Below are 24,469 nucleotides of genomic sequence, written 5' to 3'. Positions count from 1 at the left end.
ATCTGTCTGTATTACTGTGAGTGATAATGATCATTCTTCTTACGCAGACCTCCACCCAGCCCCTCAGGAACGATGACGATTACTGCTGGACATGCTCATTACCAATCTGTTCCAGTCTATGAGATGAAGTTTCCAGATCTTTGTGTGTATTAAGTGTCTTCTGAAGTCTGCTGGACATTATTTAGAGTAGAGTACAATAGAAAGAACAAGATGAGTTCTCAAATTTTATTGTTTTTCTTTTTAGCTAATTTTAAAATAGTGATGAACATGAGCCAAAACCAGATTACTTTAGCCAACCTCTTGAATCTGTTCAGTTTCTGTAAGTCTGGTTTTCCTTTTAAGTTAGGTTTTCATTTGTCACATTTCTTCATTTCCATGTATGAGTACACATAGATGCCATATATAAAACTTGTTGTTTTTTTCACATTTATTAATTCAGTTATTCTAGCAGTTAGTCTTTCCATAGATTCCTTTAGTTTGTAAGTTGCTTTAATATGTTAATTCCTTTTAATTGAGGGACCCGAGAAATGCTTTTTCCTTCTTATTTTTTCTTCTCCAACTGTATCGTGTGTTGAAAGAAAACCATAATATATGTAACAGTGGAGTGCTGGCCTAACTCCCTTTTGTTCCTGCTGTTACAGTTGATTAACTTGTTCTTTTTGTAATATATGGAGGAAAAAAAAGCAGAACTAAACACAATACCTTACATGTGTTCAAGTATAGTAAATGGACAAATGGACACTTGTTAAGTATTTCTGATGCATCATACAATATGCTTCTTAGATATATACAACTAGTATGTATCCTGTGTTTCTTGCTGTGAGAATTACTGCTTTGCATAAAGACAGGAGAAATCTCTTGAAACACTGAATTGTGCAATATTTTTCACATCTTAAAATGTATAGTTTACAGATTATACTTTTGAAAATGCAGTACTATTTTACTCTGTCTGCTTTAGTATAAATACAAGAGAAGTATATTTAGTATAGCATAAAATAAACCGAGGGCATTTTAAGTCATAAATGCAGAGATTACAGTTATGTTCTATGAGGTATTTCTCTGTCGTTTGTTACAGCTTTTTAGTGATGTTTTAGAAGTTGAAAGAAAACTGAGTGAAACCATTTAAAGAACAAGAGTTTATTAAATGTGTTTTCAAGCAAAAGCATTTTTAGAGATGCGTATGTTTGTTCATTTCTGTTTTATCTCTCAAATCTTTGTAGAAATGAAGAAAATGTGCTAACTTTCATAGGTTTATGTATCTGAGTGTACATCTGAAATGAGAGTAAAGTAAAACCAATCTAGTAGATCCCTCAGCTTCTGATGGTAACTGTCAAGGCTGTTTTTGGCTCACTAAATTCTGCAGACAAAACAAAACAGCCGTAGTTGTTGTCATGAATTGTAAAGTTGAAGTCCCATGGTCTATCTGAATACGAGCCAGCACAAAAATGTCTTTATTAAATGCAAGGCACTGTGGGTAGCCTGCAGTGTATAAAACAGTGAACACAGGCCGTGAACAAAGTGATTAACTTCAGTTGGCCCTGCTTTGAGTAGGGGCATGATGAGATGGCATTCAGAATCAGAATTAATCTCTGGTTGCATAGTTCTAAGAGCTGGATGGTGTCTCTCTGATGGGCAGAGCAGCTAATTTGCTGACTTTGGGACATTTACAAACCTGCTGTAAAACAGACTGTTGGATATTTGAACCTTTCTACAGCATGTATTGCACCAGGCTACTTTTAAAAACCTGATGGCAGATGACAACAGAGAAATTTCAGCTACTTAAACCTATGAGATAACGTGCTGAGAATTTCAGAAAGCTCAAAACTCAAAAGGTAATTGAGACCTTCTTTTCAGTTTAACAGTGAAATCACAGCTGTTAGTGGATGACGAACAGCCCCTTATCTACAGCATTCCGTTGTGATTTTTACTGCTGCAGCTTATCAGCCTGATCAGACCACAGCCTACACATACATAGACTTCGTTACCACTCTAGCTTATAGTTTTTCACTTTTTGTTTTTCCTTGTTTGTTTCATTGGGTTTTTTTTAAATGTAAGACAGTTTTTTGACCTATATAAAGAGTGTAATTTTTTAAAGAGTAAATCTAACCTATGGATAAAATGTAAAACACTTATCCACTCTGTCATTTTTTTAAGAATAACACTGTGCACTTTTGTACAAAAAGAAAATAAGGAGTCTAAAGAATGGGAAATAAAGAATGTACTTCTGTTTGCACTCCTGCAGTATGCAGACTGTGCTGTAAATACAGGATTGTTTCAGTGACTGAATTCTGTTGCATGAATGCTGCATGTGAAAAGTAAATTCAGCATTTCATTTTCTATTCTGTTTATGGAATTCTTCATTTATGCTGTAGGTTTCCATGTTTTTGAAGTTCAAACTCGCTTTAAATGGGAAATGCAAGTGTTGTGCAGGTGTTGTGCAGGGTTTGAAGAGCTTTTAACACTGTGTTCACACGATATTCAGTTTCTTACTATCTGGAAATCCAGCCAGTCTTGAGTTGGTAGTTGGTTCACATTGGCCATTTTTGACAGCTGGAATATGAGAGTCACTGTAAAAAAATGTATTGTTTTGTAACTGTGGTAATATGAAGATAATGAATGAAACCAAATGAGTTAAGGATACTGTTTGATGGGTTAGAATTGCTTGTTTCACGTCTTTATGTTCTTAAGACAAGTTGCAGAACTTGAAAGCATTGTATGCATATTGGCTCTGCTATCTGCAATGCATCCAGTGCTGTCACAATGTTTATACGCTTGTATCCAGCTGTTCAGACATACTCCAGCTTTTGCTTTGTGTTTTCTTTCCAATTATGTCATTTTTAGGGGTTTTGGTAGCAGGTCACTTTTAAAGTAAATACAATCCCTGTATGTTTCAAAAGACAGAAATAGCCTGTTGTCCAAAATCAGAGCAGGAATATTTTGTCTTTTGTTCTGATGGTCATATATTCTGTACTGTATGTAATGAACCAGTTCAATAAATGTAAGAACACACACTGTGCAATCTATATTTAAGCAATAAAATCAGAATTTAAAATAAATCTTCTCTATGGTGTCGTGATTTTTTTAGTGCTTTCAATTGTCAGTGACTTCTTGACATTTAAGTTAAACCTTTTTATTCACCTCTTTCTTGCAAGCATGAAGCACTGCAGTGTTGTTGAACCACTACTTTTAGTTACTGATGAACAACTACTATGGTGAAGTCAGACAAAATTGGAGCTCAGTGATGTTTAAGGTCCTTTCCTCCCAAAGTCATTCGGTGACTCAAATGATCCATCCTTATCTCTGAAATGAGAATATGTGAATGAGTATACACTTCTGAGCAAATATATCTGTGTTGATGCATTGTCATGAATGAGGTACTATCCTCTAATAGCAGGAAGGATTTGATGAGTTATGCTGTTATTAAGCAGTGATAAACTTCATTCGCTTGTTTAAAGGCCGTGTTTTTTTTTACTCCGACTAATTAGCTATCTCATCTTTTTGTTATCATTTTTATTTCTAACTGCGAAGTACAGAGTAGTCTCCTGTCACTGTAACAATGGGTTGATACCTGAACAGTTCCAGCTTTGGAATGAGTAACTGTGTGTGGGACCACACAATCAAACGTGATTTCATAGAATCATAAAGTGGCTTAGAAGAGGTGAGAAAGAACCTCAGAGCCCACCCAGACTCAACACCTTGTTATGGTCAGAGTGTCCCCCATCAGGTCAGTCTGCACAGGACCCCATCAGCCTGGTACTGAATGCATCCAGGGGTGGGCCGTCCACAACTTCCCAGCAGCCTGTGCCAGGGCCTCACTGCCCTCAATGAAAAATCCTCCTCACATCTAATCTAAAACTCCCCTCACTTGAATTTCTTAAGAGCCTTATGTAAATTTGGTCAACTTTGACACTGGAATTGATATTGTCAGTTTCAGATGTATATTGCAGAGTCCAAATTCAACATTCAACGCTGTCACGTGTCATTCAGCTGAAATCCAATGGGGAAAGCTTGATAATACCTTTGTGTAAGTCTTTCATGTTTAAGTATTAAGGCTGCTAGTGATTTTGAACCTGATTGTTTTGATGGGGTGGTTTCCTAGCTTTGTTGATATAGTCAAATTTTAACTTATTTTAGTCCTCCTGGCGATATAGAATCATCAAAGCTGTGTCTAAATGGTGAATATTTTGAGTGGTAAATTTGGCCAAAAAAGTCCATAAGGGAAAACTTGTAGTTGAAAGCAGGAAAAAGGGAAAGAAAAATATCACAATGTTATCCTAGTTCTGTATTAGATCCTGTGCATTAGTTTTAGTTGATCCCAGAGAGGTGGCGAATGCTGCATCCCTGGAGATTTTCCAGGTGAGACTGGATATGGCACTAAGCAACCTGCTCTAGCTCTTTGTGTCCCTGTTCAGTGCAGGGGAGTTGGAATAGATAACCTTTAAGGGTCCCTTCCAGCTCAAGCAGTTTTATGATTCTGTAATCCATAAATCTCTGAGAACTGGACATCACTGCATAATACACAGCTTTGGGACACAAAACCTCTTTTTTTCTGCCTTGACCTGTCTGACCAGCAGAAACTGTGGATTGAAACTGTCATTTAGGGAAGAAGGAATGCGTTTCCATGTAACTACTGTAGCTTTTCTTCTGGGTGTTTCCTGCTTTGCTCTATAAAGGAAGAATGTACAAAAGGAGGTGGAGTAATTGCAGGTTGGTTTAATTAAAGAGCTGAAATATGCAGTCACCATCATTAAGATCTGGTCTGAACCAACTACATGTCTAACAAAAAGCAATCAGAACAAAAATCAGCATTTTGATCAGAAATCAAATGAAGTTGTGCAGAATGCTGTCAGTTACTTCAGGTAATAGCTGGCCTACATAGGTGGGAGGAAGTTATGACTCTTAACATTCAATATCTAGTCTATTGCTGGGAAAAGCATAGCAGTTGTAGAGTGACAAAAAGGGTTATGCGAGGCTGGCTGTGTAATTCCCAGTGCTTTTTCTCATGCGGGTGGCCATGGCTGACTATCTGCTCTGTGCTGCCCGCTGCTAGGCTTGCCATGAGGGCGGCGCATCTCTCTCCGTGCTCTCCTCCGCAGGGAACCTTCCTCCTCACTGCTCTCCTCGGAGCTGGAAGTCCCAGCCCCTGGTTCTGTGCCGACTGAAGGCCTTTCGTATGGGCCACCTCGACATGAGGCTTTCTCCTCTTGGCAGGCTTGACCATGTGCAAACTTAAGGCTTTCATTGAAGAAAGCAGAGGCCATGCACACGGCTGCTGTCTGGTCACAAGCACATAGGAGTTTCTCACACAGGCTCCATCCGATACCTTAAAGAGAAGTTTTAAAATGAGTATTTCAAAGCAGTTACAGCTAGTCAACGTGCAATTTAATCACTTCAATATGCTTGATGCCAATGTGTTGAGTGCCTGCAGCCATGGCTGGCGTTAAGTGGATATGTGCAAGTAAAAACACCAACAGCTGTTCTTTGTCTCCTGTCAAAAAATAGTCTGAATTCAGTTCTTACCCTGACCTGATCACATCAAGCACACTGATGTAATAACCTTGATCTCAGCTACGACAAAAGCCCAGTTTTAGAGTAGCCATCGATGACATTTTGTAAGCCCAATTTTTCCCGTCTCCATTCTGTAGCATGCCATAGGCATGGTGGTGTTCAGCCGGCAATAATTTCATACACTGTTGTCAGAAGATGAATAATGTTCTCAACTTAAACCTACATTTTGGCGTATGATCAAAGCATATGACTTCAGACCGGGAACTTCTTTCTGCAGGACATCCAAGTTTCTTAACTTGTTCCACGCAGCAGTGATGAGAGAAGCAGCACCTAAAATAAAACAGCTCTGGGTAAGCACACCCCACCACCTCTTTACCTGCTGTACCCTGATGGCCCACAGTTGCAGGTCCATGGGCACCAGGTCAGATGAACTGCACTCCGTATGGACTCCTTCTGAATGACAATCCAACACAAAAGTAAGTACTCTTCTTTTTATAAGCCATCTTCCAAACCACCTCTTAGACTGACTGCAACCCTTATCCTCATCTCTTTTGATATGCAGTTTTTTCTGCTCTACTGGCTTCTTTCTTATTTTAAAAGTCCTCTCCAAAACTCTGATGCAAGAACAGACCACATTTAGTGACATTTGAGTATTTCACATTTTATATAATTAACTGGATTATATTAAGCATGGTCTGACTACCAGTACCATCGAATCATGAAACAGTTTAGGTTGGAAAAGACACTTAAGATCATTAAGTTTGACCAAGAAGCAAAGATTGATCTTAGCTGGTCCGCAGGCACTCCGTAGTACCTACAACTAATGGCAGTTTACAAAAGAGCCCACACCTGTCCAGAGCATCAGTGGGATGCCCTCTTCCTTCCTGGCCGCAGTAGCAACCATAAGACTCAAACTCCTCTGGACATCTCTCAGTTAAACAGAACAACATTTCTCCCAGCTGGGGCAGCTCTCTCTTCTCTCTTCCATTTCCTTTCTCTTGCAGAAAGGTTAATCTTTCACATACTATAAAGTAAAAATCAAAAACACATTATGTTTGACATGGCATACCATGTTCTCAACTGTTGAAGACTCATTATTTCTAAGTCATTGCTCCAGTCATTGACCTATGACTTTTATAATAGTACTGAGGAAGATAGCAAGAGAAGTGGGAAAGATACTGAGTGAAGAGAGAAATCCCTATGAAGATCTAAAATGCAAGTCAAATAGGATTGCAGACAGTACTTTGCAATTCCCAGGAATGGCGATACCCACTGCCTCTCTGTGCAACCTGTTCCAGTACTGCACTAATTACATATCATTGGAAAACTGAAAACAACAAAAATCTTACCTTTTCCTGCAGGTCCGTTGGGTCCCCTAGCAGACAGTGACAGCCCCAGAGCTGCTTCGGGAAAAGGTGTTTCCAGGCCACCTGTTGTAGAAATTGCCTCTGGAGATTATACATGCAGAGATCAGACTTGTAAAGATTAGACTTGCAAACATAGGATAAACTCTATCAGTAATGTGTCCCAAAGGGCAAACTCTGAACCAAAACCAATCATTTTCTTGCAGTTTTCCAACATCTGTTTAACTAATGATTGAAGGGCTGTTCATTAGTGGTAAATTAAGCTTCCCTAGGCAATATTCAGAAATGAACTGCCACTACTGGTACTGAACACTCTGCATCCTGCACAATCTAACCAGATTTAGGGAGGAAGTGGTGCTGTTCTGCATGTTGGTGAGAAATACTGAATTCCAGCAGCTGTCAACAGTAAGAAGGAGCACTGCAAATTACAGCAGTTAGTGCAGGCTGTACTTGCCTTTCTCTTTTGTCCTTGCAGATGTGCCCGAAGGAATAAACTCAGTGGGGATAATTCTGACTTCCGACGAGTTAATATCTGCCTGGATGGAGCCTGGAGAGGTGGTTATCTCTCCTGCTGGGACCTCAGCTCCTGTAAATCTGTCCTCCTCTGAAGCAGCAGAAAGAGGAAAGCAGAAGATGTGGAGCAATAAGCATCAAGATTTTCATTTCAGATAGTAGGTCAGAGTAATATCCGGGAGCAGAACTGCTCTGAATTGATTGTCATAGAGAAAAGCCATTCAAGATAAAGGTTAGGAAAGCAAAGAGCATCCACACTGGTAATTTGTTCACATCTCCTGTCTTTCAGAATAAAACAGAGCTAGTTAAATACAGTCAGTGTGGTGTTTTGCTCCTTCCCTCGTTTGCTTGTTCTTAAATTCATATGTATGTCACATACTAAAAATAAGGCTGGGTGCTGATTAGTTGGCCATACTGAGAGAGGAAGGATAAGGAGGATAAGATGATGAGATGTCGTCATCTGAGAAAACTGCTGCAAAACAAGCGTCAGTTTATGAAAGGGTACCAAAAATAACGGCAACACTAGGGAGATGATTGCTTGAATGAGGCAGACCTGGGCAACTGTAGGATTTACTTCTTTACAGCCACAAGGGAATGTCAAGGGGAAAATGAGTTGATTTGAATAGACACAACATTTTAATGAAGTTCTTTAGAATCATAGAATTGCTCAGGTTGGAAAAGACCTTAAAGATCATCAAGTCCAACTGCAACCTGACCACAGTACCCTAACTAACAACCCTCCATTAAATCATGCCCACATCCAAATGGTTTTTAAACACATCCAGGGATGGTGACTCCGAGAATTTATTTATTCATTTATTCATTCATTTATTTATTTATTTTGGTTATCTGAAACTCCATCATTGGCTGGAAATTTTTTTTTTCTTTAAATCCTTTCTCTTTGTGTAAATGCTGACTTGTAAATGAAAATAGTATTTTCAAATGGCTTCCTTTTTGTTTGGTTTTTTTTTCTAAATATCAATGCAAAGGATATTGCATTTCAGAAATGAAATGCTTAATTTTCAAAGGGGCTGTGTGCATAGTTTCCATGTTTCAAGAGCTTATCCTTTCAAATTGCCGGACTGAACTAATTAATTGGATTCCACTCAAATTCATTAATTTCATCCCTCTGAAGTTCTGTTTTTGGCATACATTGGAAACAACCTGTCTTTGCATAAGAGAATGGATATAAAGAATGAAAGCACCGCTAAGAACAGAAGGAAGACCATGAAAGGCTGCAGGAAGGGATGAACAGCAGCGCGCTAGTCTCACAGCTCAGCAAGGTGCATGTTTTATGTCACTTCGTTTGGCAGTGATGTATTGAAAAGAAAGTGATTCCTGCCAGGTGCAGATAATGTAACTGGAGTTTGGAATATCCTGCAGTTTGCTAAGAACAGATATCACAGATAATCTTCTAGCAGCCATGCAGACCTCCAACACAACACGCACATTTTCCAATACCTTCAAGTTAGTGGAGGAGAAGATTTCTGAGCAGAGCTTATTATAGCAATGTGTTATTTCTGGATTGAGGTGGGAGACATGGATGTTACCCAGACAGTGTGATCTGAGTAAAAAAATGGCTCCTTGCTTCCCTCCGTTTTCAGAGTCACTTAACATTTTTCGGTGCATTTAATCCTTCTTGAATGATCATTTCTATATAAAGGAGTTATTGGTAATAAAGGAGTTATTGGTAATTTCAAGTCTGCTATGGTACCTCACCTGCTTTTAGCTGTAGATACTAGTATAAATGTTCTCATAGAAATGACAATGGCAAATGTGAAATAACTTTTAGTCTAGGAAAGAGTTCCATGAAATTCTGTATATTAAAGGAGAATGTAAAATAAAAATAAACCCTTCTGGCAGCAAATCCTATGAATTTAATTTAAAGGATCAACCACTGTATCAGAAAACCTGATGGGAAGAGGTTTCCTCACATACTTGCATGAGGCGTGCAAAATGAGTGGCTGGAGGCAATGAATAGCAAATAATCCTCAAACAATATCTGTGATCTGATTCCTATCTAGCTTCAATTCCCCAGCAGCCCAGTTCTCACTGTGCACAGATTCTTAACTGTGATGCTTTTAGACAAAGAACTGCTGTGCCAAAGGCAAGGAAAAGCCCAGAACCACTGACCTTTCACCAAGGGAATAGGAGAAGACCAAGACATACCTCAGTGGTCCCTTGTGACAGCTGGACAGAAAGCAGAGCATCGTGGTAGTGAAGCATTTCTGCAGTGCGTGTCTGAAGTGGCTTTTATGGAGAACATTATAAAGTTTAACCAAAAATCACTATTAGCCTTGCTTTATAAAGAAGGTAATTAGGAGAAACAAAGTGGTTTGCTCAAGGATGTGCAGGTCAGCAGAACTACAGGTACTACCCAGCAATAAAGCTTAACATACTAAAACCTGCTATCACCCAGAGTCAGAAGGGCCTGATTCACCAGCAAAAGTACAACTGGGCTTTTACCTCCAGCACTGGAAGTCCCCAGGGCCACCTCGCTGGGCTCAGCGGATGTCATCACTGTTGAAGAAAAAGTAAATTCAGTCAAGATGGCAGCACAGACTCTTGTGAGAAGTCACAGACATACAGAATACCCCAACTTGAAAGTGACCCATAAGGATCATCAAGATCAACTCCAAGTCCTCTCGGTGACTTGACTCCAAACCAAGAGAACAGCTTCTTGAGCACAGGAGAAATGACCCATGTATGAAGATTTGCCTGATTTTCTGTGCACAGTACTAATAATTATAGACAAAATGGTGCTCAGAAAATAACCTCATTCATTCAGATTCAGATGAGGTGCTATAAAGAAGCAACATAAATAGAACTGAAGCAGAAAATTCCACATTAAATCCATTTGACAGACTACAGTGAAGAGAACTAGGTGTAAAATCTCACTGTTGTGCACAGAACAGATGCCAAATTCCTTGCAAACACATTGTGTTTGACTGTGTTGAAAGTAAAAAATGAATGGGCAGCTACCAACTGAACCTTTCCTTAATCTCTAATTTATTGCTTTGCTTCACGCACTAATGTTCATTTATCAGAAGCATTTAGATTAACGGAGCAAACAGACAATCCCAAAATTCATCTCTGCATCTTTTTGTGTGTTGTTAGGATGGTGTGATATAAGAATTTTTTTGCTGCCAAATGGATTTCTGAGTAGTGTCTCGTTTTGGCTTAATATGGTTCCCACAGCAGCCAGTGGTGAAGCTCCTGGGGTATAAATGGGGAGACAACTGTTTCAATTGAACTGGTTCTCCAGATTTTTCATGGAATCATAGTGACGGAATCAATAAGGTTGAAAAGACCACTAGGATCATCTGGACCAACCATCGACCCATCACCACCATGCCCAATAAACCACATCCCTTTGTGCCACATCTACACATTTCTTGTACTGCTTCAGGGACAGTAACTCCACTGCTTTCACAATTTGTCTAGATATGTTATCTGTGTTGCAATTCCACCTTTCTAAAATTTCATATACCAGCTTTTCTCCACAGACAATATTTTGAGCATTATAATAAACTGTGCCTGTTCAGAGGGCATAAGTGCTTGTTTTGGGGGATGTAAAAGATTAATACAGGTATGCCAAATATTAGAATGTCTCTTTGAAAACAACAGATGTTCAACTGGCTGAGAGTGTGATGGTGGGGACCCACACAGTATGTCTCTGCCAGACTCCCCTGCCACAGCTTCTCTTTTCCAAAAGTCTGTTTTGATAAAAACAGATTTTGTTCTGAAGTTGTTAGCCTCAGTCCTTGGGAAATTTTGTGTCAACAGTGGTTAAGCACATGAAGCAGACAAGCTGAATAACTGCACATTCTCATTTGGTCTTGAATTGGATCACTAAAATTTGTCTACTTTTATAGCAGTCTTTTTAGAAGGGCTGTAAGTAAATAGCTTGCTCTTGTATTTTATACTTCCAGCTTTCAGAAGCTGAAAACAGCACTTCTTACACTGTAAGATACAAACCTTCTTCCACAGATGCTGTCACAGCCTCTGTTTTCTCAGTCTCACGATGAAAGAACTCTGCAAAAAGAAAAGCCTTTTTGCTTTGAAGACAGTCATGGCTTCAGATGCTCACAGACAGGAGCCTGGTGTAACACGGTCAGAGCAGCAGAACAAAACGTACCTCCAAATATTATCACTATTGTACTTTTCATTGGGTATATATATAAATATAATAAAATGTCGCTAATGTTAACCTAATTATTGGTAGTTAACTGAAGTATTAGAATACTTCCTTAGCGTTTACTGACCACAAATGCCAAATCCTACTCAGCAGTGTAGAGTGTAATTAATAAAAAGCCCTCAGTGTCTATCACTGTTTCAATCTAAACTAGAAAACTGATAAACAGTAAGTGTTCTATAAGTATCCCTTAAGGATAAGAATTAATGTTTAGATGTAAAACTCGAACGTTTCAGCACAGGCACTTCGCTGAAGCAGAGCCCAAAATGCCCATGCAAATAGCAAAAGACTCATCTGAAAATATTTTTTAAACACTTTCAGTGTATTTCTTCTTGCATTATTTCTAAATGAGATTCAGGTTCTCTTTTGAATTCCTTCTTTGAAAAATGAGTCGTTTGGCTGAAATTATCCTGAGCTTCTCAGTAATGGCTGGTCACAAAAGCAGTGCTTTGGTTTATTATTTCTTTTTCTTCCGTTCATGTTTTGAGGTCTTGCTAAAAATTGCCTGAAGGAATTAATATCTTCCAAATTCTCACGTTATTTTTCTCAGTGCAGATATTCCTCTTGATTCAATATACTTTGGTCAGAAAATCACAGAGGTAAGGACATACCCGCTGAGTGGAGTGTTGTCAGCTCCCTCTTGCTGGTTGTTTCTGAAAAGGAGAAAGCTGTCTTACACACTGAAGTCTGTAGACTAAAGTCAACATTTAAGCTTGACATTGCAACAATTCATTGCATTTATTCCTATTAAGGCAAAAGGTTTAGGAAAATATTCAGATTTTCTCTGTAATAAAGAATCCGCCAAATTACTTTTCCTACAAATTTATCTGACATCCTTGTCATGTTTGTTGCTTTTTTTACAAAGCCTGAACTGGACAGAACAGCTGCACAGAAAGGTAATTACATGAGCAAAGGCCAAATAAAAGTGAGTCATTTGAAGGATTTAAATTTTGCTGTAATAAATATTACCAGGAGCATAATTAGGTGGAGGCACTCAGTGAGCTAAGGTGGAGTCTCTCTTTATCAGCTGAGGTAAAAGCAGTGTGATTTTCCTGTTAGCACATAACAATTTCCCTCTTATTTGTAATGTGTTGGAGCTGCCACACTCTGTATTAGAGCCACCCGATCCCAGTGGAAGATTACTAACTCACACAAAACATTTTGCTGGCACTGACACAAATTTTGCTGAGGTATTTTCTTCTCCCTTGGCCTCTTTATGAAGGGATATACACATGCAGAGCCCTAAATTCGTGTATCTGTTCTTAGCACTTGGTGTTCCAATGTAAGTGAAGGGATCAGAAAATCTAGCAGTACTTTTTCACATCTGACCCAGCTTTGCAGTTTGAGCCATAGAAACAGAGAACTGTAGTGGCTGGAAGGAACCTCTGAAAATCATAGAGTCCAACCCCCTGTTGGACTCTCATGCTGCACAGGAAAGTGTTCAGGAGGGTTCTGAATATCTCCAGGGAAGGAGTTTCCACCACCTCTCTGGGCAGCCTGTACCAGTGCTCTGTCACCCTCACAGCAAAGTCTTTCCTGATGTTCAGATAAAACTTCTCATATTCCAGTTTGTTCCCATTGCCCCTTGTCCTGTCACTGGGCACCACTGAAAAGAGCCTGTCCACTTGACACCTGTCTTATAGGTAAATGTGTCAATAAGATCCCCCAAGATGAACAATCTCAGGTGTCTCAGACATACTCATTAAGACAAATGCTCCAGAGTCCTTATCATCTCTGTGGCCCTCCTATGTTCTCTACCTGTTTTAAACTGAGGAACCTAGAAATGGACACAGATGTGGCCTCACAGGAGCAGAGTAGAGGGAAAGGATCACCTCCCTTAAACTGCTGACCACACTCTTTTTAATGAACCCCAAGACACGACTGGCTTCCTTGGCCACCAGAGCACACTGAGGGTGATCTCAGTAAGTCACTAATCACCCTAAGCAGTACCCAGTCATTCAGTTCATCAGGTGCCTTATGAAAAGAAACAAAACAAATAAATCCCCATGTCTAATTGGGTTTTCTTTGTTGCAGCTGCATCTCTGGCCTCTTGTCCTGTCCCCAAGCCCCTCCAAAAGGAGTCTGGCTTCTTCATCTCTGCACAATCCCACAAAGAAAAGGAGAACAATGAGACACCCTGATCCCTCTCCTCTTTCAGCAGGTGCTTCAGCTCCACACCAGCTTGGGAACCTCTCCTGGCCTTGCTCCAGGACAGCAATTAGCCTGCCTTCTCTCTTGGTTTTCACTTGAGTAGGAGTAAGTGGAGAATAGGACAGACTGCCAGATTTAGTGCAGGAAACTACTCAGCTACTGCTCCAATCACCTTGGGTCAGACTAGATGCCAAAAGAAAACCCAGCAGGAGGGGCAATCGTTCCGAACCGGATTGTTACCTGTAACCAGAGATGGACAGAAGGAGACATCCAGGCCATTCAGGGAAGAGTTAATATGAGCTTTCCCAAAACACTCAATGGCATCTTTGTCACAGGTGCAGAGGAACTGTTCACAGGGATCCCCATTTTCTGCAAATTAAACAAGAATCCAAACAAGGTGCTATTGAAATATCTTTTTTCCCCTGCTTTGCTTTTCCTCCCTGTTAGGTTGATGTTTATATTCATTAGTGCATGCCTACTTATACCATGATTCTTCAGGCTAATACATTCCACTTTTGTAGACCCACAGAGTTTGATAATCTGACAGATCTGGTAATGATCTGCTGGCGCCGAGTTCTTTCCACAGAGCAGCAAGGAGCTCAGAGCAGATGCATTGCTGCATCTGATTTTTCCATGGAAAATTTAAGCCATCTGATATTGAGTGTAAAATATCCCACCTAATCCCAGGAAATCACAGTCCACAAGCCAAGTCTTTCACACAGGATGTGTTTTGCACTTTATAAAGGCGATGAGTTTCTCTACAAAAATACTGTTTTCCTACTTCAAACCCTTCTACCTTTCAGAGTTTTCAAAAGTACTGTTCTTTCAGAGCTCTTACATAGTTTTACCGTTTTCAACATTCAATATCTATTCATTTTGTTTTCCCCTCTTATTCCAGTTTGAACAAGACATTTTCTGATCAAGCACGGAAAGAGCTAAAAAAACAACACTATTTGTGTTCAGATGTGCTTGAATCTTTATAGACTGAACCAGAAAGCAAAAATGGTTTCCATTTGAATCAAGAAGTAGAAATTGGGTCAGTTCTGTACTAAAGCAAGCTATGAAGTTCTTGGTTTGGGGATGCTGCACTTCTTTGCTGACAGCCCCAAGTCATGTTTTTGAACATGATATTTGCTGGGAGCCAGTACTGGGTGAAAAGTGACATTCAAATTGATTGGGAGCACTCCACACTTGCTGAGCTCCTGTTACAAGAACCAGGTCTCCAGCCATTAGCGATACAGTTCAATTTGAGAGTATGGGACCCTGCGAATGCAGAAATGAATCCTTCAAATTATGTGAAAATCAAGCCTTGAAGCTTCAGAAAGTACCTTACTTTTCCCCAGCATCATCTCCATTCCCAGTACATGGAGATATCTCAAGCAGTACTCAGTAGTCCTGCAAAGTCACAAAAGTCTGGAAACCTCATAATTAGGCTGCCTGTTAGAGGAGCCCTGACAAGCTTCTAGCTACAGGACTTCCATTCTCCTGCCAAGCTGGACCTTCATACCTCTATGCACTATTATTCCCATTCATCCTTGAGTAGAATACTTAATTCCTCAAGAATCCACATGTGGAGGTTGTTTCTCCTTAACTTATATATGACTTTTGGTAGGTAGACCACAGAGAACTTCAGAATTCTGTTCTTGTGACACGTTAATCTTACCACATGTCAGGTTTTCTGCAGAGCAGGTGACATCTGTAGAAATTTTTGATGGGTCCCATGTGCACTCCATCTCCATTGCTTCTTCGTAGCATTTGCGGTGCTGAAAACAGCATCTTTAAAGCATGAAATAGCACAAAGTTCAGACAGTATGTCTTCCTTTCCATTCAAGACCAGACTGCAATGCTCATTCCTATACAAGAATGCAAAAGGTGCCAAAGGAGAAAAAGGGTCCTTTTGTAGCCCACAGACAAAAGAAAGGCTGAGTGTGGCTTTTCTCTGTATCTGTCTGATGGAATAATTACACTTGGATGCAAAGCTCAGTGGTGGGGGCATGTCTTCAAGTCATGACAGATCATGCTTGCATTCCACCCCTGCTGCAGAACCTGAGGGACATGGACCTCTCAGGCAGTTTCAATAAGAAATGCACTGCCAGTGCCTGAACATCACCCAGAGATCACTGTCAAACAAAGCCTCACAGATCAGTTATTGGATTCAGCCCTGATGTAAACTGTCTCAGTACAAATGCGTTGAACTGTGCTGCACCCAGCACTCTTGGAAGGTAAATGTTTCTGCAGAATCTTGTGAACCACTGTGTCTCATTGGGACTCTACAAATATATGTGGTGTTACTATGGAATCACAGAATCATAGAAAATAATACTTGTTCTTTCTCCTCAATGCAACAATCAGAATTAAGATAAACCTTTTAGCCTTGGAAAGGGGACATAACTCAAACCTGAGTAGTTATCTTGTACCACAACGCTACTCAGGTGGTTAGAAACCTTGCATTGTCCTGCTGCAATGCAAGCCTCAAAACATCTGCATGGCCACTTCACACATCAGCAGCAGTGAAAATTCAAGTGAAATAACATATTCATCAGACCTCTCTTCATTTGAGCAAGCCGTCTGTTTCCACACTGTAACAGCATCTGTGTGCACTGGTGGATGTAACTGAAACACCAGTAGGGCATTCAGTCACTATTTACCCCATGTAAAATTGTTACATAAATTAAGTAAGAGTTTGCTGTTAGATTTTGATTGAAACATTTTCATGACAGTGAAATGGACTCTCAACATGGGTCTGTTATTGCAATAATAGTGGTCTTGTCCCTGTCAAATGCAAAGATAACATTAGCACCCAGCTAACAGTGCACTACCAGAAAGGGTTAACTTGTGACTCAATGATGAGAGGAGACGGCTGGAGGATTTTTTGTTAAGGATGTATTAAGTAAGTTTAATACATCAGCCACAGTCCTGCATATGCACTGCAGGCTCACTCCTAGGCATGCAGTCACTTTCTTACTTCCTAAATTGAGCAAGTATTTAATATTTAATCACTTAATACATTAATAGTTAATTGCTAAGATATTTAATTTTCCCAACAACTAAGGAAGCAGTCCCAGGCCTAACCACAATCGAACTTCTGACTCAGCGAAAGACATCAGCAATGAGGTTTGCTCAGGCTGCCTGCAGCAGATAAGAGCTCATAAATAGCATCATCCATGCAGGCAGTGTTTAACTGTGAGAAGATGCTAAAGATGCTACGTGAGGAGGACAACTGATGTTTGGGTCTCCTTCCTTTAGGCAGAGGAAAGGTGACTTTCATTTTATATTTATCTGTGTATTTGATTTCCCAGGAAACATAATAATAATAATAATAATAATAATAATAATAATAATAATAATAATAATAATAATAATAATAATAATAATCCAAGAAATTCATATTCTGCTATCCTAAAGCCCAATTTCTTGGACTTTGGTGTCTGTTTGTGGTCTTGCTCCCTGTTGTAAATTTCTTGAGGTGACTGCAGAAGGGTACCAAACAAAGGTAGGAGCAAACAGCATCCAAGAAATGGGCCTTCATGGTTTCTCAGTGCCACCAATGCTCCTTCCAGAGGTGAGGCTGAAGTTTGTGGCTCTATCAGAAAACAATTTTAAATGTCTGACTGATGAAAGGTTTCAAGTCCCACCTCAATAATGCCTGATGTTTATTTCACTGTGAGCACCTGGAAACTCCTCCAGTTGGAAAATTTATCTAATATAAGTGATGTAAAGTTCCTTTTTTATTAGAGCATCATTGTCACTCTACTGTTAAGGCAACATAATCAGAAAATAATGCCCTCTTTGCAGTCAGGTCATTGTAAGACATGGATTGACCACTAAATATGTTTCTCTTTCCCTGTGGATCAAGAAGGCAGAATAGACTCTTAATGTAGATATGCCAGTTAGCTACTTTAGGAAATCAAGAAAGGTTGGATTTGTGGGCAAAATCTAATGTCCTAAAGGAATACCTATAATGAGATGTGGATTTCTTTTTATTGAATGGCATTTGCAGTGTCAAACCCAAGATCTGAAAAACTAGTTTCTAAGAATGGAAATTAGTGTGGAAAAAAAATGCGGCACTGTGGGAACCATCCATCAGGAAGACATGCAGTAGCCTCCTTTTTGAACATTCTCTTGAATGAATAGCATATCTGTTTCAATGGCAAAGCAATCATCAGTCAACATTTACTGAAAACTCTGGTGGTGTGGCCATTCTCATAGGGAAATCTCACTATGAGACTGCTAACCAGAAGAAATAAAAATGAATGAGGTTTTGTTCATGAATTCTATTTAGAATTTAGAGACCTCGTAAGCAATGCCAAGAAGCTGAGTATGGCATTTACTTACTCTATTGCATTAGTGGTTATTCTTCACAACCAGTTTAAACCAGCTGTGCCACCAGGACTGCACTGTTGGAATTACACTCCTGTAGTTGCAGGAGACTCTATGTCATGGGAAAAAAGAAAAAAAAAAGAAGCCAGTAGATGATCGCGTGCTGTATGTTACAACTATTTCAACTGCATCTGTTTCCAGCACTTGCTATAAGGGTGATGGCTGGTACTGGTCAGTAGCCCAACAAAAAGTCTACGTTCATTAGCTCAACACAGGGCAAGGCTGACAAACTACAGATGAAGATGTTTTTTGCAGGTCATGTCAGATATTTGTTTTGCAAGTGAGTGATGATTTGACAGAGCTGAGAGATGAGGGACTTGCCCTCTAAATAAATCTTCTGTAGTTGTAGAACTGCCCTTACATCATATAGGCAAATGTTATGTTTCAGGTCATCAGAGCACTAAGGCACTGCCAGCCAGCTGGGGCAGACAGGAGATCACAGATTAGAATCATAAACATTGGAGAAGATCACTAAGGTCATCTAGTCCAAACATCAGCTCATCACCACCATGCCTATTAAACCATGTCATAGATAATCCAATGGGAGACTTACTCATCAGCTTCATCCACAGGGAGCCCTTCCATTTCAAACCGACAGGAGCAGCCATAGTCTTCAAAATCTCTGGGACAAAAGCCACTGACACACTTCATTTTGTTCACAAAGTTGAGCAAGGCAGGGAAGTTCGTGAAGATAGACTGTAGCCAGGTGAAGTGAGAACCCAGACAGTCTGCAAAGAGAACAGTGAGCAAAGGTTTGCCAAGCATGGGTGACACGTCAGTGATGTCAGTGTGAAAGCAAAGCCTAAACCAGGCAGCACAGTAACATGGGGGCACTGAGCAGTGCTCAGCACTAAGCAGTATTTAGGATTGTGGCAGTCTTTGAGAAACCTGCAGTCTCAACAATTCCTGTTCCATTTCAGTGTATCTAAAAGCATATTCCACAGCTGAAGTACAGGTGAAGCACATACTTACCAAAAAATAATGCAACGCTTTCCACATTTTGAAAGACTCCGCTGAAGAATGTGGCATTGTCTGAATGAACAAAACAAAAATATTTTTGAAACTGTAGGTGACAAGAATGGCTTTCAGACTCTTGTTTGTCATGCTTCTGTTGTCAAAACCCTTTGAGATGATTTACTAACTGCATGGTTCCCTGCAATGTTTTGGAGTGTGAGTCATTTAACACTGCAACGTTATATTATACCATAGAAAGTAAAGCTTAAAGCGTTCTTACTCAAGATTCTTTCAGGTGTGTTAAGAAGCTCTGGCAGAAATGCTGGTGGCTCCAATTCTTGGCCACCTACTTCAGCAAACAGATTTGAGAGAAAAAAAGAGATTTAAAAATTGCGAACAAAATAACATATACTTCATTAGGATTCATGCACTGTGTGTATATTGAATACTTTACATTAGCAAGCTGTTTTAGCAGAGCAGTGAAACACTTAGTTCCATCCACACTGAAAATTTACATCCAGAAATATTCTGATAAGTCTCACTGACTTCAACATAATAACCAATCTCTGTTTAACTGCTGGTGATGATATACTAATCCCCATATTCCTTTGCTCTTCTGAATAAAACCACACACTGGGATAAATTATTAAAATTGTGTAAAACTGCTGTTACAAACAACTTGCACCACCCTAGATGTTTCTTTTCTACTCTGTAGCCCTTTGCTCTTCAGTTGCTGGGAGTCATGATGTTTGTGCAAACCTCTCTGCAGCTGCTGTCCCCCTGAGTGCCGACCTTTTCAGTTCCTCTCTTCATCTTCTCTGTACACATCTACACACAACTCCTTCCAGCTGTGACCCCAGAACTCAAACTCAGGGGAAGCCCTTGAGGTTTGGTGAATGGGATTCAGTTTGATTCACATCTGGGTTGTGGAGAGGTTGGCAGCTGATTTCACTCCTAAGTATCATTAAATACATTTCCCAGAATATTACTCTGTAGATAGTATGATAGCTTCCGTATTAGACACATATTTCCCTTAGCTGTTCCAACATGATGCTTCAGGGTTTACTGCTCAGTTGAGCCTCCACCTTTTTCAAACCTTTGCTGTTCAGTTAGTCAGTAGGTTGGGCTGATAATCTATCCTCCCAAAATGATGTTTGCTAAACACAGAAGAGCTGTCATAAGAGCTGAAGCCTCTCAGATTTGTTTTGCTGAGCCCTCATTGCCTGTGCTCTCTTCCTGGCTACATTTTCCTGAAGTTAGTAATTATTTTATTTTCCTTTTCAAGGTGCCACTTCACCATTTCCACACTTTGTTTTTCCCGTTTGTCCTGTTCTGATTTAGTACTTGTTCTTGACCATCTTGCCTATTTTCCTTCTTTGTATCTTCTATACATTTTAAGAAGAAAATGTGTTATTTTCAATTTATTTCAGCTGGACTTTTTATTACAGATATTGTCAAGGGGTTTTGTTGTCTCAAGGATCTAAAGATTGAAGAAAATAAGTAAAGTTAAAATCACAGCACAGCTTATCTCTCAAAATAACAGGCATTTTCTGCAAAAGACTCTGGGGAAGAGCTGACAGTTATCTTGCTAATCTATTGAGTTTTATGCAATAAACAGATTTGTAGGAGGGGGAGGATAAGTGCTGGATGTTTTAGATGTAAGACTTAATGTGATGCTTTGGGAAGATTATAAGATTATACTAGAGGACCTTCCCAGGATTTGGGAGCTTGTCACAATTGTTTTGGAATGAACAAAGTATCATTGGACATAGTCACTATGTCCCCAGCAATACATTCATCAACTTTGGAGGCAGAATGTAAGTAGGGGACTGAAGGAGGTAGGAAAAGGTACTTCATCTCACCGTTACGGTCTCCCTGAATGTCTTTGCCCTAATTAAAATATTTCAGATGAAGAGCAAACCAGCAAAAAATGTCCCTTGTTCCAACAAAATGGAAGAGACAGAGAGGAAGGGACTGCTTTCCTCAGAGCAGAAAAAGCCCCCTGGCATCACAGAACTGGAACAATTCTATTGAAAGCTTGACAGCCACAAGGAATTCACACTCAAGAAGAACAATGTTGTGTTGAGCAAATCAATAGCATTTAATACTGTATATTTACATATGCGTTAAGTCATGCTACTAAAGAAAAGCTTCCCCTTCTTTTTTGACTTCAAACCTGTATTTCCTCTACAATGACAAACATCCTACCCTGAAGCCACAAGTGTCTGTCGAGCTCGATTTTGGAACACTGCACGCTTCCATTCCTCAAACAGAGTGTCTGTCGATGTCTATCTATTTATCTTTAGGCCCTTTCAGCAATGTTTTAGAAAACATAAAAATTCTTTCAACTTGAATGAAACAGAGAAGAGAGTTTACAAAGTCATGTTACAGAGATGCTGGAAGATGTGATTGTTCTAGTACCCTTTATTTGCATGTCATTCTCAGCAAACTTAATTTGCACACACCCAATTACACACAGATATACGAAGCTCCCCTTGAGAAACATCTCTACCACAGAGTCAACTGTTTGGAAAGCATTTAGTTTTTCCAATTCTTTCATTGCTAAAAATAGTATTTCTAATTGTCAGAGAGTCAATGTCAATAAATCAATATTTTCTAACAAGATTGCTTAATTTACTTAAATTTTGATGTAGGGAAAGTAAGAAAATACTTTCTGAATCAATCATTCTCTCTTATTCTTTTTCTAATCTACCTTTTGGGGTTAATGTTCCTGCCTCATTCCCTGCCTAGTCAGTGAAAGACTGTGCTACACAGATCAATCTTTTAAATTGTAGAATGCCCTAAGAGAGTCAGCTTCTCTCACCTTTCTCTACAATCTGCTAAATTGCTTGGCATGTGTCCTGAGGAGACTTGTGTGGTACATCAGCCCTTGGGATTTCCATCTGTATGCCTTACCCACAGAACTTTTTCATCATTTAGATGCAAGGGCCGTGTCTGCGATGTTACTGTGCTGAGAATGCTTTTCAGAAGTGTTATCTCAACAAAGCCAGCAAGAAAAAAAAGATCACTGTGTCTCTGATAGTTTCTGCAATCATGTGTAATTAAAATGTCATTATATAGGGCATGAATGCAGTTATTATATCTGGGAGCACAAACATTGGTTGTGTTAGGAAATGTCAGAGCAAATCCAACCTATTTGATTTCTTCAAGGGAAATCCCATTAGCTCCTTATGTAGATAGCTGCTCATGCACTGATATTTGTTTCAGTCTCAAAGTGGATTCCACATAAGTCTAAATCAATAATCCTTCCTGAAGCCCCAAGTGACCTTGGGCAGCATTTCAAATCTTTACGTTCAGATGGAGGAAAACAACCTAAAAACTGTGGCATAGCCAGAAGGCCTTGGGAGATATTGTCAGAAAAATCTCTGAGTGCACAGATATTTCTGATTATGCTGGTTATTATCAATATACATTGCTGCTTTGGCATTTCCTATCAATGAAGTGGGAATTTGCTGATATCCTTACTGATTTCCATCCATATGCTAGGAGATTTAATGATTAGCTTCATTAATATAATTTCCCCATGTATCTTGTAATAGACTAGTTTATTTACTGACTTTTAATGCGTGTGATTCCTTATAAGAGATGAAACGGTAGGGAGTAGGTTCAGTGCAGAAGTTTGAGCATGCCAAGGTGTTCAACTTTCTTTTCACTTCAAAAATAACCTTGTGGAACAACCAGGAATGCTCTAAAAATACTTCACTTCAATGGCACGTTGTTACTCATTATGACTTCCACACAGCGTAGGGACTGTAGAAATTTGAAATGTTACCTGTCCCTGTCACTGGATCATTGAAAGCTCATTCATCATAGGACAACTAAATGTAAATAGTTACATGCAAGGGAAAAAAAATAGAAAAACTTCTAAGTAAAAATTCAAAGAAACCTCTAACTGAACACAAGGAACCACGTAACGGTTTGCAGAATTTATAGAATTCTTTTTTGATTTTTTTTTTTTTGTTTGCTTGTTTATATTTATTAGCCCCACTAAGTGGTTCTTCCTTCACTACATGCCCTGAGAAAAATAATATATATGTTTTATAACTGCTCCATAGTTAACTATTTGGGTGCTTTTGAGTGCTGAACAACTTCTGAAGGGGTATGTGTGCATTTCTAGAGGTGTATTTCCAAATGCATATACTTAAAACGGTATTTTGTAAAAAATGCAAAATAACCATAAAAATAAATGGTGACTTACCACTGTGCAACACCATGAACATAGATATCAGAAGAGTTCCAATCATTTTTTTATTTGATCCAAATAGAAGAAAATATCACACAGCAGACTGGTGTGCCTGGTGAGTCAATAAAAACAATAGTCAGAATGTTATTTCTTTAATCTGAGTGTAGGATGACATTAAGTTAGAAAATCATTCTTCTGTAGCCTGGCCATACATCTGCTTAATGCAACAGGTTTTGCTCTGTGCACATACTGCATATAAGATCAGTCTTATATATGCTCCACACTTTATCTAATCCCTTTATGAACCTGACTAAAAATATTTACTTCAGTATTGATTTTGATCAACAGGTTCCTCAGATTTCTATAGACAGGGCAAGTCCATTTAGCAATGGCAGGTTTTTCATGGCTTACTTGATCTAACAGTTCTTATAAAGGAACTAACATTCTGGAATTAATTCTACTGAACCGAGCAAGTCTACATTCCTATGTCTTAGTTCTCATCTTATGAATCAAATTGTAGTCACACACTCTGATCAGTCTTGAGACTGATCTAAAGTACCATATATTTTCCCAATCAAATACTGTGCTGTTTGGAAATCTTCAAATTTTGGATGCGTTTGACCTTATGAAAAGGTGTGTAAGGAATTACTCTGAAGCCAAAGTTCTGCACTAACATTCAGTTAATGGTGGAAGACAGATAGATTTTGAACTACCATTACGGTTTATCCTAATTTAAAACAATTTCCTAAGTCAAGCACAGAGTTTTTTACAGCTAAAAAAATATGCATTTATTTTTCAGTTTTCAAAGACTGTTGATTATCTTCCCCAAGTGTAAGGTCAAATAAAAATCTTGTAATGTTGCATCAAAAAGTGAGTTTATAAATATAAGAGCCATAAATATTTATATCCTATTATCTTAAACTTCATACCTGCTCTTCAGGTCTACCACTCTGCAATCCTGTATAAGTTTTCCCTACATTTTCTTCCTTTACCTGTATTATAGAGTACATCTAGAAAAACTTACCTTAATGGATATTATTCGAAAGCAGATGGATGTAAAACAAATGGGTTTCAGCAAAGTTAGTACTAAGTGATTTATACCCACTGGGTATATACCTCACCCATGTGATCAGTCCCCTTATCAAACCCACTTCAACATTTATTAATTAATCCTTCCATGAAGTTCCTGAGATTCATAAA

General features: G+C 39.2%; 2 protein-coding genes across 23 annotated transcripts in view; one reads left to right on the top strand and one right to left on the bottom strand.

Moving 5' to 3' along the window:
• Positions 1-3,056, top strand: part of EFR3A (EFR3 homolog A) — a 66,353-nt gene extending 63,297 nt beyond the window's left edge. For 13 of the 19 annotated variants that reach the window (XM_085536971.1, XM_015856348.3, XM_015856346.3 and 10 more), the window contains one exon: positions 48-1,165. In XM_085536971.1, coding sequence (XP_085393097.1) covers positions 48-153 — 106 coding nt within the window. In that variant the 3' untranslated portion in view covers positions 154-1,165. Of the gene's footprint in view, positions 1-47; positions 1,166-1,854 lie in introns of those variants that run through there. The other 6 variants (XM_085536970.1, XM_085536968.1, XM_085536974.1 and 3 more) reach the window with 1 other exon arrangement.
• A 1,636-nt stretch (positions 3,057-4,692) lies between these two features.
• Positions 4,693-24,412, bottom strand: OC90 (otoconin 90). Of its 4 annotated transcripts, none has more exons than XM_015856297.2 (15): positions 24,294-24,412; positions 23,285-23,381; positions 19,346-19,414; positions 19,084-19,143; positions 18,665-18,839; positions 15,395-15,507; positions 13,972-14,100; positions 12,192-12,233; positions 11,364-11,420; positions 9,852-9,905; positions 7,327-7,476; positions 6,858-6,956; positions 6,358-6,532; positions 5,732-5,838; positions 4,693-5,323 (listed from the first exon to the last, which is right to left on the bottom strand). In XM_015856297.2, the coding sequence occupies exons 2-15, from the start codon at positions 23,328-23,330 to the stop codon at positions 5,001-5,003; spliced, it is 1,599 nt and encodes a 532-aa protein (XP_015711783.2). In that variant the 5' UTR covers positions 23,331-23,381; positions 24,294-24,412; the 3' UTR covers positions 4,693-5,000. The 4 variants fall into 4 exon arrangements, with proteins under 4 accessions (XP_015711783.2, XP_085393102.1, XP_085393101.1 ...); XM_085536976.1 differs by having other exon boundaries at positions 6,858-6,938; XM_085536975.1 differs by having other exon boundaries at positions 19,346-19,411.
• Between the last annotated feature and the right edge of the window lie 57 nt (positions 24,413-24,469).

This window comes from Coturnix japonica, chromosome 2 (assembly GCF_054131305.1).
Source record: "Coturnix japonica strain WE chromosome 2, WE-NBRP24, whole genome shotgun sequence".
In the NCBI taxonomy this organism is placed as follows: domain Eukaryota; kingdom Metazoa; phylum Chordata; class Aves; order Galliformes; family Phasianidae; genus Coturnix; species Coturnix japonica.
The sequence above is the reverse complement of the archived record's forward strand: the minus strand, read 5'-3'. Positions and strand labels throughout refer to the sequence as shown.